This window comes from Rhinopithecus bieti, unplaced genomic scaffold, assembly GCF_001698545.2.
Source record: "Rhinopithecus bieti isolate Rb0 unplaced genomic scaffold, ASM169854v2 scaffold_6946, whole genome shotgun sequence".
In the NCBI taxonomy this organism is placed as follows: domain Eukaryota; kingdom Metazoa; phylum Chordata; class Mammalia; order Primates; family Cercopithecidae; genus Rhinopithecus; species Rhinopithecus bieti.
The window spans coordinates 1,430,969-1,445,416 of NW_016805697.1; the positions used below are offsets into that span (position 1 = coordinate 1,430,969).

The following is a 14,448-nucleotide window of genomic DNA, read 5'->3' on the forward strand; positions in this document are numbered from 1 at the left end:
CCCCCCCCCCCCCCCCGCCCTATTAGGCTGTAAGTTTATGGAGAGCCTTCCCAATGTTTTGTACCGGGCTTGTCATTAACTGAATGCTCAACATATTCATTGAACTGATGATAGAATTGGGATTTGGTGTCTGGATGAGGTTTTCAAATTCTGATTTCAGGAGTTAGAAAGCAGTTAACAGTTGTGAGATTCTTATTTTTGAAAAGTTATAAAGTTTTCAGTGGAACCAATATATATCTTTGGGTTTTAAAAAATATATTTCAAAAGTTAGCTATGTTATGAGGCTGATTGAAATTTTTTATTTTGGTAAAATATATGTAATAAAGTTTACCATTTTAATGGTTTTTACATGTACAGTTCTATAACATTAAGTATATTCACACTGTTTTACAACTATTACCTTCATCCACATCCTCTGGCAAACACCATTCTCTTTTTGTGTGTATGCATTTGACCACTTTAGGTATCTCATATAACCGGAATCATCCATGTTGTAGCATGTGTAAGAGTTTCTTTCCTTTTTAAGGTTGAATAATATTGCATTGTATGTATATACCACATTTTCTTTGTCCATTAATCTGTTGATGGACACTTGAGTTGCTCCCACTTTTTTGGCTGTTGTGAATAATGGCTGCTGTAGACATGGGTGTACAAGTATCTGTTTGAGTCCTTGCTTTCCGATCTTCAGGGTATACCCAGAAATGAAATTGCTGGATCATATGGTAATTCTATGTTTACTTTTATTCCCACCAGAAGTGTACAAGTGTTCCAGTTTCTCCACATCTTTGCTAACACTTGTTACTTTCTATTAAATTTTAAAAAGAATAGCCATTCTAATGGCTGTGAAGTGGGATTTCTATATATTTTTAAATGCTTTAGATATGTCTTTGGATTTTTTCTTAATCGAGCACCTCTTGTTCAGAAATGACGCTTTTCAGTTCTCCCACATTTCTTATGACTCAGAATCTGTATTCCTTAAGTTGTTCTAGATGTGCTTTATTCTCCCAGGATTTTTTTTCTTCTCTTAAACTATCTAACCTTTTTCTCTCTCTTCTTTTCCAATGCTGTGTGCTGATATGAATGATTCTTCAATTCAACACATTGTGAGGGCTGCAAAACATCATTTTGGGAAATGTTTCGATATAATCTTATTGTTGGAGTAGGATTCAGAAGACTTGGGAGTTTATTAACCAATTTTTTTGACATTAGCAAATCAATCTACTTCTCTGAAGTCTCAGTTTCTTTTTTTTTTTTTTTTTGGAACTGGAGTCTCGCCCTGTCGCCCAGGCTGGAGTGCAGTGGCGCGATCTTGGCTCACTGCAACCTCCGCCTCCTGGGTTCAAGCGATTCTCCTGCCTCAGCCTCCTGAGTAGCTGGGATTACAGGCACCTGCCACCATGCCCGGCTAATTTTTGTATTTTTATTAGAGACAGGCTGGTCTCGAACTCCTGACCTTGTGATCTGCCCGCCTCAGCCTCCCAAAGTACTGGGATTACAGGCGTGAGCCACCACTCCCCTGCTGAAGTCTCAGTTTCTTTAACTATGAAATGAGAAGTTAGGTTTGATCCAGTGAAATTTTATTCAGCACCTACTGCATGCATGCTGCTCTTGATTAGGTAGACATTATGGGCATAGAAAGATGAATGACATACTTTGACTCTTGATAACTGCCTAATTGGTGATCTTCTAAGGGTCTGTAATTCTTTTCTTGTTATTTTTTAATTTAAAAAATTGTGATTTTGTTTGCAGTTACTGTAAAATGGGGAAAGGAGAAATTTGAAGGTGTAGAATTGAATACTGATGAACCTCCAATGGTGTTCAAGGCTCAGCTGTTTGCATTGACTGGAGTCCAGCCTGCCAGACAGAAAGTTATGGTGAAAGGAGGAACTCTAAAGGTAAAATATAGTCCAAATTTTCATCACGTTACTATTATTGTATACTTTTTGAAAAATAACACTGGAAAATGTATTTAATTTTAATGTAGCATTTGAAGTGCTTTTTTATATGATGAGAATATGTCATCTATGGGGTTTAAACTGTCTTATGCATGTTAGAGTAAGGGAGAAACATGGTAGCCGTTTCACAACACTATACTGTATTATAAAACATCCTTTTAAAACTCTTTTACTTTTATTTATTTTTAACTTTTAGGTTCTGAGATACATGTGCAGGTTTGTTATATAGGTAAACCTGTGTTGCAGGGTTTTGATATACAGATTTCATCACCCGGGTACTAAGCATAGTACCTGACAGGTAGTTGTTTTTTTTTTTTTAAGATCCTCTTCCTCCTCCCACTCTCCACCCCTCAAGTAAGCTCCAGTGTCTGTTGTTCCTCTCTGTGTGTCTATGTGTTCTCATTATTTAGCTCCCACTTAAAATTAGAACATGCGGTTTGCTTTTCTGTTCCTGCATTAGTTTACTAAGGAACTAACAGGTAATGATCTCCAGCTCCATCCATGTTGCTGCAAAGGACATGACTTTGTTCTAAAAGCATCATTTAAATTTTATTTTAAAATGTATTGTATTACCAGATACCTCTGTGGGTCAGAAGAGTGGAACACTTTACAGTTATCTGTATTGTGTGAATTTCTTTTCCTATGAGGATGTATTAAAAGTATTAGTTTTATTTTGTTTAGACTAAAATGAAATCAATTAATATTTCCTTAGTAATTTTCCATGATGAGGTTGGAAAATTTTATCTCAGCTTAAACATATGGAACAATACAGATAGGTTTGTTTTCTTAAAAAAACTATTGCAGAATGTAATTTTGTACATGCATTTGTATGTTGAAATTCAAAGCACTTCAGCATTTTTACCAAAGCCATGGTTCTGGAAAAGTGTTCGTTTTTTTTTTTTTTTTTGGCCTTTATTGCATCCTACCCATTAATGAAGAGCCGTTTTTTTCTTTTTTTCTTTTTCTTTTTTTTTGAGACGAGTCTTGCTCTGTTGCCCATGCTGGAGTGCAGTGGCGCTGTCTTGGCTCACTGCAACCTCTGCCTCCTGGGTTCAAGTGATTCTCATGCCTCAGCCTCCTGAGTAGCTGGGATTACAGGTGTCCACCACCATGCCTGGCTAATTTTGTATTTTAGTAGAGATAGGGTTTCACCATGTTGGCCAGTCTGGTCTTGAACTCCTGACCTCAAGTGATCTGTCCACCTCGGCCTCCCAGAGTGCTGGGATTACAGGCGTGAGCCACCGCACCTGGTCCCCTTTTTTCGTAACAGTAATTGTTACCTAACTCCTACCTGGAGATGGGAGGAAAAAAATTCTGTTTAAAAAGAGAATAAACCTAATTTTTTTCTTTACTTCCTTTGGAATGATTACAGTTACCACAGTTAAGAATCCATCCTTGCCAGCATCACTGATGAAGGACTGAAGAAAAGACAAGAAGATATCTATTATTATTATTATTATTATTATTTTTGAGATGGAGTCTCCCTCTGTCACTCAGGTGCTGGAGTGCAGTGGCGCCGTCTCAACTCATTACAACCACCACCTCCTGGGCTCAAGTGATTGTCCTGCCTCAGTCTCCCGAATAGCTGGGATTACAGGTCACCGCCACCACTCCTGGCTAATGTTTGTATTTTTGGTAGAGACAGTGTTTCACCATGTTGGTGATGGTCTCCTGACCTCAAGTGATCTGCCCACCTCGCACCTCCCAAAGTGCTGGGATTACAGGCGTGAGCCACCACACCCGGCCTCTGTTGTTTTTAATAATATAAGTATAGTTTTAAAAAATACTTTCTTCAAGGGTTAGATAAAATGCTAAAGATCTATAGTTAACTTTAAAGATAAAGACTGGCTACCCCCTCAGGGCAGTAAAACACATGTTGGAGGAAAATAACTTTGTTTACCTCTGAAGGTACAGTATGAACCTTTGGCCTTTAGTGAACTTCATAGCCTAAATCGTGCTGACCACTGTACTAGTGGTATGTTGTCAGGAGTTATAGAAGCATGCAAATTAAATGAAACTGTGACTGCTAATAGTTACCATTTATTGAGTACTTTTTCTGTGTCAGGCTTTTCTTATATTTTCTTTTATTGTCAACTATATGTTATCCGTATCTTATAAATGAGGAAATTTTATAAATGAATGTCAAAGAGGTTTAAGTAACATAGTAAGGCACCAAATGAGCTTATGATTTATAGATCAAGCAGATCTGTGTTCCATTCCCAGCTTTGTGTGACCTTAGGTAAGTGGTCTTAGAGGGCATTTATAGTTATCATTCGTTACCTTTAGCAGTCATAGTCCTTAAATTGAGAAGGGCCTGTAGGAAGTTACTGTTCCATTTTAAAGCAGATAGAGGATATAATTAGTGGCACCGATGCAGGGTAGACAAGCATATTGAATACCCAATACCTTCTATAAAAGGGAGTAATATGGAATCGACTTTATCCTATGAGGGGAAAGGCCTAGCTGCAGTAATTTAAAATATTACTCTGGACTAATCATGCATTTAAAAAAATATATTGATCTTTATTCAACATATTGAAGGGAAAGTATTTAATTGCTTTATAGATGTGAAATTTAGCACTTGAGAAACATTTGTGGTTATGCAAATATTAGTAAGATTTAGTTTGCCCTGGGTAGTCTGGTTTATTCTAGCATTTGTATTCTTCTGAGTCTCCTGGTTTTGATGATAAATTATAGTCACCTTAATTACATTAACTCTTCATTCTTGCCGATTAAGCTAGTTATTTATTAGCTCTGCTGGTTCCAAACACCCAAAAAATAGGATCTATCATCTGTCATTAGTCAACTGTATTTTAGTACTTGCTCAAAGTATGTTTTTTATACTTATGTGTTTTTTAGTATTTGATGCTGTAAAGGTTACTGCCTTTTATATTGTGTTACCTTATGCAGTTGAAGCAAATTATTTGAAACCCTGGCTTTAGGACCGCTTGTGTTTAAAGAAAAAATTTTTTTTTGAGATGGAGCCTTGCTCTGTTGCCCAGGCTGGAGTGCAGTGGTGAGATCTCGGCTCACTGTAAGCTCTGCCTCCTGGGTTCAAGCAGTTATCTTGCCTCAGCCTCCCGAGTAGCTGGAATTACAGGTGTGCACCACCATGCCCAGCTACTTTTTGTATTTTTAGTAGAGATGGAGTTTCTCTATATTGGTCAGGCTGGTTTCGAACTCATGACCACAGGTGATCCGCCTGCCTTGGCCTCCCAAAGTACTGGGATTACAGGTGTGAGCCACCGTGCCTGGCCAAAAAAAAATTTTTTTTATTGTTGTAATTTTAAATGAAATCTGCATACAGGATAAATTTTATTCTGTTTTGAAGTAGATTAAAATAAATTGATTATTAGATTATGTTCTGCTTGTACAGAAGTGGTTAAATGTCTTTTGTTTGTCTTTGAAACAGGATGATGATTGGGGAAACATCAAAATAAAAAATGTAAGTATTATCTTATGAATATTTATTATAATGCAGTAACCTCATTATGATGCCAAAATAAATTCCAGATGACTTTTTTCACATGTATATCCAGTTGTTCCAGCACTATCTGTTGAAAATACTTGCCTTTTCCCATTGACTTGTGTTGGGCTCTTTCTTGAAAACTAGTTACAGGTTTATTTTTGGTTTTTGTTTCATTGATCTAGTAGATTAGAGTTACACTAGTACCAAATGGTTTTGATTACTAAAGCTTTATAATAAAAGTCTTGAAAAAAAAATTGGCTGGGTGTGGTGATGCACACCTGTAATCCTAGCTACTCGGGAGGATGAGGCAGGAGGCAGGAGAATCGCTTGAACTTGGGAGGCGGAGATTGCAGTGAGCCGAGATCACGCCACTGCACTCCAGCCTGGCAACGGAGCGAGACTGTCTCCAAAAAAAAAAAGAGTCTTGAAGTAAGGTAGTATACGTTCTTATGCTCTGCAGCTTTCTCCTCTTTGAGATTTTGTTTGAGATTACATTGAATCTGTAGCTCAATTTGGGGAGAATAAACATCTTAACAATATTGCGTATTAAAATCCTTGAATATGATGTACTTCCTTATTTGTTTGGGTCTCTGTTTTCTCTTAGCAGTGTTGTAGTTTTTAAATAGAGATTTTGCATGAGTGTTTTTTTTTTGCGGGGGGGACAGGGCCTCACTGTTACGTATGCTGGAGCACAGTGGCATGGTCATGGCTTGCTGCAGCTTCAAACTCCCAGGCTCAAGCATTCCTTCCATCTCAACCTTCTGAGTAGCTGGGACCACAGGTGTGTGTTACCATGCCCAGTTAATTAATTAATTTTAATTGTTTTTTGTAGAGATGGGGGTGTCACTATGTTTCCCAGGCTGGTCTTACACTCCAGGGCTCAAGTGATCTTCCTGCCTTGGCCTCCAAGAGTGCTGGGATTAACAGGTGTGAGTCACTGTGCCCAGCCCTTGCATGACTTCTCTTAAATTATTGGAACTTAACATTTGTTCACTGCTTAAAATGATATTAAAGAATTGTTTCCAGCGTTCATGGCTAGAATGTAAAAATACAATTGATTTTTCCTTTTTGTTTCCTTTTGAGACAGAGTCTCACTCTTGTTGCCCAGGCTGGAGTGCAATGGCGCGATCTCGGCTCACTGCAACCTCTGCCTCCCGGGTTAAAGCAATTCTCCTGCCTCAGCTGGGATTACAGGCACCCACCACCATGCCCGGCTAATTTTTGTATTTTTAGTAGAGATGGAGTTTCACCATGTTGGCCAGGCTGGTCTCAAACTCGTGACCTCAGGTGATCCGCCCACCTTGGCCTCCCAAAGTGCTAGGATTACAGGCGTGAGCCACTGCGCCTGGCCAAAATACAATTGATTTTTCTAAGTTTGTTTTCATTCTGGGTTCTTGTAAGCAGTTCACTTACTCATTCCAGTTGTGTTTTGGGAAGATTCCATTGGGTTTTCTGTGTACGTAAACATGTTATCTGCAAATAATGACAGTTTTACTTCTCCCTTTTCAATATTCATGACTTTCGGTTTTCTTAAATTTTATTGACATACAATTGATAAATAGATGACTTCTTTTATTTATTTTTTTTGAGACAAAGTCTTGCTTTGTCGCCCAGGCTGAGGTGCAGTGGTGTGATCTTGGCTCACTGCATTATCTGCCTCCCTCAGTTCGTGTGATTCTCCTGCCTCAGCCTTCCGAGTTGCTGGGATTACAGACGCCTACCACCACGCCCGGCTAATTTTTGTATTTTGGTTTCGCCATGTTGGCCAGGCTGGTCTTGAACTTCTGACCTCAAGTGATCCGCGTGCCTTGATCTCTGTGCCAGGCTTTGTCCTACTTTTTGATAGGATTTCTAATACAGTGTTAATAGAAAGTGATAAGAGTGGCTGAGGGCGGTGGCTCATGCCTGTAATCCCAGCACTTTGGGAGGCCGAGGTGGGTGGATCACGAGGTCAGGAGATCGAGACCATCCTGGCTAACACGGTGAAAACCTGTCTCTACTAAAAAAAAATACAAAACAATTAGCCAGCCGTGGTGGCAGGTGCCTGTAGTCCCAGCTACTCAGGAGGCTGAGGCAGGAGAATGGCGTGAACCAGGAGGCGGAGCTTGCAGTGAGCCGAGATTGTGCCACTGCACTCCAGCCTGGGCAACAGAGCGAGACTCCATCTCAAAAAAAAAAAAAGTGATGAGAGTGGACATCTTGGCTGGGTGTGGTAGCTCAAGCCTGTAATCTCAGCACCTTGGGAGGCCAAGGAGGGTGGATCACTTAAGGTCAGGAGTCCGAGACCAGGCTGGCCAACATGGTGAAACCCCGTCTCTACTAAAAATACAAAAATTAGCCGAGCGTCATGGTGCGCGCCTATAGTCTCAGCTAGTTGGGAGGCTGAGGTAGGAGAATTGCTTGGCCTCAGGAGGCAGAGGTTGCAGTCAGCTGAGATCACACCACTGCACTCCAGCCTGGGCAACAGAGCGAGACTCCACCTCAAAAAAAAAAAAAGGGAACAAAATGAGTAGACATCTTGTCTTATTCTAATTCACTACAACTTAAAATTATGAAAGACTGTTAAATTTTGTTAAGTGCTTTTTCTGTTTGTTAAAATGATTGTGTGATTTTTTTTTCTTTTGGTAATGTGGTTATTCTCATTGATTTTTAACTTAAACCTTGCATTTCTGGGATGTGCAGTTCTCAGATTTCTTGGTTTTGTTATCCTTTTGCTCTCTTAAATATTATGATTGACCCCAGAGTTTCATATAAAGGCACACCTTATTCTTTGTGCTTCACAGATAATTGTGATTTTTATAGATTGAAGGTTTGTGGCCACCTTGCATCGAGCAAGTTTTTAGGCATCATTTTTCCAGCAGCCTATGTTCACTTCATGTCTCTTTGTCACATTTTGGTGATTCTTGCAATATTTGAAACATTTTCATTACTCTCACGTCAAGTATGTTGATCTTTGATGTTACTTTTGTAATTGTTTTGGGGTGTCATGAATCACACCTGTAAGACGGCAAACTTAATTGGTAAATGTGTGTTCTGACAGCCTCACCGACCCACAATTTCCTCTTCCCTCTCCTCAGGCTTCACTATTCCCTGAGACAAGACAGTATTGAAATTAGGCCAGTTAATAACCCTATAATGGCCTCCAAGTATTCAAGAGAAAGGAAGAGTTTCATGTTTCTTACTTTCCACAGAAAGCTAGAAATGATTAAGCTTAGAGAGGAAGGCCTGTGTAAAGCCAGGATAGGCCAAAAGCTAGGCATTTTGCACCAGTTAACGGAGTTGTGAATACAAAGGTCCAGTTTTCAAAGGAAATTTATAATTTAAAAGATAAAGTTCTTGAAGTGTTACTGCAATGAACACACAAGTGATAAAGCAAAGCAGCGTTATTGCTGATGTGAAGAACGTTTAAGTGGTGTGGATAGAAGATCAAACTAGCCACATTTCCTTAAGTCAAAGCCTAACCAGAGGAAGACCCTAATTCTCTTTAATTCTGTGAAGGCTGAGAGAGGTGAGGAAGCTACATTATCCTCATCAGACTAACACAGAACAGAAAACTGAACACCATATGTTGTCACTTATCATTGGGAGCTGAACAATGAGAATACATGGACACAGGGAGGAGAACAGCACACACTGGGGCCTGTCAGGCAGTGGGATGTGGGGAGAGCATCAGGATAAATAGCTAATGCATGCTGGGCTTAATACCTAGGTGATGGGTTGATAGGTACGGCAAACCGCTATGACACATGTTTACCTGTGTAACCTGCACATCCTGGACATGTACCCAGAAACTTAAAAAAAAAAAATGTGTGTGTATATATATGTGTGTATATATATATGATATATAATTTGAAGCTAGCAGAAGTTGGTTCACGAGGTTTAAAGAAAGAAGCAATCTCTGTAACATAAAAATGCAAGGTGAAGCAGTAAGTGCTGATGGAGAAGCTCCAGTAAGTCATCCAGAAGATCTAGCTAAGATTGCTGATGAAGGTGGCTACACTAGACAACAGATTTTCAATGTGGATGCAACAGCCTGATATTGGAAAAAGATGCCGCCTAAGCCTTTCATGGCTAGAGAAGAGAAGTCAGTGCCTGGGTTCAAAGGCCAGCCTGACTGTCTTGTTAGAGTCTCATGCAGCTGGTGACTTTAAGTTGAAGCCAATGCTCATTTACCATTCCACAAACCATGGATCTCTTAAGAATGATGCTAAATCTACTCTGCTTATGCTCTGTATATGCAACAACAAAGCCCAGATGCCAGTACATCTGTTTACAGTATGGAGTAGTGAATATTTTAAGGTCACCATTGAGACTTACTGCTCAGAAAGATTCCTTTCAAAATATTAGTGCTCATTGACAATGCATCTAGTCACTCAAGAGCTTTGAGAGAGATAAATGAGATGAATGTTGTTTTCATGTCTGCTAACGCAGCAACTATTCTGCAGCCCATGGATCAGGGAGTAATTTCTACTTTCAAATCTTATTATTTAAGAGATACATTTTGTAAGGCTAAAGTTTCCCTATAAAGTTATTTCTCCATGAATCTGGGCAAAATCAAAAACTTTCTGGAAAGGATTCACCATTCTTGATGCCATTAGGAACATTCATGGAAGGAAGTTAAAATGTCAGTATTACCAGGAGTTTGAAAGAAGCTGATTCTAACCCTTGTGGGTGACTTTGAGGAGTTCAAAACTTGAGTTGAGGATATAATTGCCCATGTGGTAGAAATAGGAAGAAAACTAGAATTACAAGTGACCAGGCACGGTGGCTCACTCCTATAATCCCAGCACTTTGGGAGTCTGGGATAGGAGGAGAGCTTCAGGCTGGGAGTTCGAGACCAGCCTGGGCAACACAGTGAGACCCTGTCTTTACAAAAAATAAAATTAGTTGGGCATGATGGTATATAGCTGTAGTCCTAACTACTCTGGAGACCGAGGCAGTAGGATCGCTGAAGCTTAGGAGTTTGAGGTTACAGTGATCTATGATTGTGACACTACACTCCAATCTGAGTGACAGAGCAAGACCCTGTGTCTAAAAAACAAGAATAAAAAAATGGAGCTTGAAATTGTGACTGAATTGCCACAATCTCATGATACAACTTGAACAGTTGAGGAGGTAACTTATGGATGTGCAAAGAAAGTAATTTATTGAGATAGACTCCACTCCTCGTGAAGAAGCTGTGAATGTTGTTGAAATGACAACAAAGGATTTAAAATATTACACGGGCTTACTTGATAAAGCAGCAGGAGGAATTGAGAGGATTGACTCCAGTTTTGAAAGAAGTCCTACTGTGGATAAAATGCTGTTAAACAGCACCTCAGGCTACAGAGAACTCTTTCATGAAGGAAGTCAGTGTGGCAGGTTTTATTGTCTCATTTTAGGCAATTACCCAGGATTCAGGAACCAGTGCTGTCATCAGGCAGTAGCCATCAACTTGGAAACAAGACCCCCCGCCCTGCAAAGAGATGATTAACTGAAGGCTCAGATGATTGTCAGCTTTTTTTTTTAAGCAATAAATTATTTTAAAATTAAGATGTGTGCATTCTTTTTTAGATATAATGCTTTTGCATACTTTACAGACTGATATAAACATGACATTTGTATGCACTGGGGAAAAATTTTTGTGTGACTTGCTTTATTGTGAGATTTGCTTTCTCATGCTCTGGAACCCAAACTGCAATATCAAGGTATCCCTGTGTTTTAATTTATGTAATACTGTTTTGTTGGATAAAAGGTAATTTTATCAAAGTCAGTTTATCACATTTTTTAGTGATTTGAACTATGTTGTAAGAAATCTTTGCCTGTGTCAAGTTTACAAGATTTTTTTTCCTGTTTTATTTTAAAACTTAATAAGTTTTAGCTGTTACATTTAGATGTCTTTTTTTTTGTTTTTGAGATGGAGTCTCGCTCTGTTGCCCAGGCTGGAGTGCGGTGGCACGATCTCAGCTCACTGCAAGCTCCGCCTCCTGGTTCACGCCATTCTCCTGCCTCAGCCTCCCAAGTAGCTGGGACTACAGGCGCCCGCCACCACACCTGGCTAATTTTTTGTAGTTTTAGTAGAGATGGGGTTTCACCATGTTAGCCAGGGTGGTCTTGAACTCCTGACCTCGTGATCTGCCCACCTCGGCCTCCCAAAGTGCTGGGATTACAGGAGTGAGCCACCATGCCCGGCTTATATTGTCTGTTTTTTTTTTTTTTTTTTTGGAGACTTGTTGCCCAGGCTGGAGTGCAATGGCGTTATCTCGGCTCACTGCAACCTCTGCCTCCCAGGTTCAAGCAATTTTCCTGCCTCAGCCTCCCGAGTAGCTGGGATTACAGGTGTGCACCATCACACCTAGCTAATTGTTTGTATTTTTTTTTAGTAGAGATGGGGTTTCTCCATGTTGGTCAGGCTGGTCTCGAACTCCCGACCTCAGGTGGTCCGCCCGCCTCAGCCTCCCAAAGTGCTGAGATTAGAAGTGTGAGCCACCGCACCTGACCTATTGTCTGTTTTGAGTAAATTCTTGTGTTTGCTGTTAAGCAATGGTTGAGGTCATTTTTTCACATGAATATTTAGTTTAGTGAGCAACATTTGTTGAAAAGACTATTCTTTTCCGTTCTTCCTCAGTACCTTTGTTGAAAATCAGTTGACCATAAACATACGGGTTTATTTCTGGATTCTGTTTTCTTCCATTGATTTTTATATGTACCTTTACACCAGTACCCACTCCCTGCTGTTTTGATTCTTCAGGCCTTGAAATCAGGTTGTCTAAGTTTTCCAGTTGTTTTTCTTTTTTAAAGTTATGTTGGCTATTCTGGGATCTTTGTATGTCTATTGCATATTTTTAGATTCAGCTTGTCATTTTCTCCATAAGAGCCTGCTGTGATTTTTATTGGAATTGCATTGAATGTGTATGTCAGTCTGGGACATCTCAGTATTGAGTCTTCTAATTCACAAACATGGTAAACCTTTCCTTTATTTAGATCTTAACATTTCTCACAACAATGTTCAATGTTGGGACTTACACATATTTTGTTTCACATATTGTTAAGTATTTCATGGTTTTTTTGTTTTGTTTTGTTTTGAGACAGTCTCGCTTTGACGCCCAGGCTGGAGGGCAGTGGCGTGATCTCAGCTCACTGCAGACTCCGCCTCCTGGGTTCAAGTGATTCTCTTTCCTTAGCTTCCTGAGTAGCTGGGATTACAGGCACCCACCACCACGCCTGACTAATTTTTGTATTTTTAGTAGAGACTGGGTTTCACCATGTTGGCCAGGCTGGTCTCAAACTCCTGATCCGCCCGCCTCAGCCTCCACAAGTGCTGGGATTATAGGCGTAAGCCACTGCATCTGGCTTATTTCGTGGTTTTTAATGTTATCATAAGTGGTACTTTTTTTTTTTTTAAGACGAGGTCTTGCTTTGTCGCATGGGCTGGAGTGCAGTGGCTCATAGCTCACTGTGACCTTGAATTCTTGGGCTCAAGGGGTCCTCCCACCTCACCCTCCTGAGTAACTGGGACTACAGGCATGCGCCATTGTGCTTGGCTAAGTTTTGTTTTGTTTTGAGACAGAGTCCTACTCTGTTGCCCAGGCTGAAGTGCAGTGACATGATCATGGCTCACTGTAGCCTCTGCCTCCCCAGGTTCAAGCAGTTCTCGTGTCTCAGCCTCCTGAGTAGCTGGGACTACAGGATTGTGCCATTATGCCAGGCTAATTTTTGTGTTTTTAGTAGAGATGGGGTTTTGCCATGTTGACCAGGCTGGTCTCGAACTCCTAGCCTCAAGTAATCCTCCTGCCTTGGCCTCCAAAGTGCTGGGATTACAAATGTGGGCCACTGCACCCAGCTGTGGTATTTTTGAAATGTCATTTTCCAATTGCTTGCTAGTATATAAAATAAAGTTAATTTTATAATTGACTTTATATGCTGTGACTTTATTTCATGTATTAATTTCTTAGGATATTGTAGGTATACATGTCGTCTTCAAATAAGGGCAATTTTATTTCTTCCTTTTTAATCTTTGTGCATTTTGTTTCTCTTTTTTTCTTTATTGCAATGCTTAAGACTTTAAACAGTGCTGAGTAGAAGTGGTTGATAGTGGACATCATTGCCTTTTTCCTGACCTTAGGGGAAAAGCCTCCATTCGTGGCTGGAGGTAGTTTATAGATGCTCATCATCAGGTTCAGGAACTCTGTTTCTAGTTTCCTGAGAGGTTTTGTCATGAATGGAAGTTGAATTTTGTCATTTTGTTAAATGCCTTTTCTATATCATTTCTTCCTGTCATTTAATCCATTAGTGTAAACTACACCGACTTCTGAGTATTAAACAGAACTCATATTATTGGGATAAACCCCACTTGTACATTACATATTGCTAGATTCTATTTGCTTATCTTTTATTAAAGTTTTTAGTGTCTCTTTTCTTAAGAGATAATGGTTTATAGTTTTCTTGTGTTCTTTTTTAAACTGGTTTTGCTATCAATGTAATGTTGGTCTTATACAATGAGTTAGGAAGCGTCCCCTCTTTTATGAGTTTGTATTTTTTCTTTTTTATTTCTGCTGCCACTCCACCGCGGTATTTTTTCTTTAAGTGTTGCCTAAAATTCTCTAGTGAAGCCTAGATTCACTAAAATTCTCTTGTGAAGGCTAGTTCACTAGACTTCATCTGGGTTTGGAGTTTTCTTTGTAGGAAGACTTTAAGAATTTAGCGTCTTTGGGTCGGGCACGGTGGCTCAAGCCTGTAATCCCAGCACTTTGGGAGGCCGAGACGGGCGGATCACGAGGTCAGGAGATCGAGACCATCCTGGCTAACACGGTGAAACCCCGTATCTACTAAAAAATACAAAAAACTAGCCGGGCGAGGTGGCGGGCATCTGTAGTCCCAGCTACTCGGGCGGCTGAGGCAGGAGAATGGCGTCAACCCGGGAGGCGGAGCTTGCAGTGAGCTGAGATCTGGCCACTGCACTCCAGCCCAGGCGACAGAGCGAGACTCCGTCTCAAAAAAAAAAAAAAAAAAAACAACCCAAGACCGGGGAAATTATAAAAAAAA

General features: G+C 40.0%; 1 protein-coding gene across 2 annotated transcripts in view; it reads left to right on the forward strand.

The window, feature by feature from the left end:
* Positions 1 to 14,448, forward strand: part of USP14 (ubiquitin specific peptidase 14) — a 58,628-nt gene that overhangs the window by 5,873 nt on the left and 38,307 nt on the right. For both annotated transcript variants that reach the window (XM_017873536.1, XM_017873537.1), the window contains exons 2-3: positions 1,750 to 1,895; positions 5,368 to 5,400. In XM_017873536.1, the coding sequence (XP_017729025.1) occupies positions 1,750 to 1,895; positions 5,368 to 5,400 (179 nt within the window). The remainder of the gene's footprint in view (positions 1 to 1,749; positions 1,896 to 5,367; positions 5,401 to 14,448) is intronic.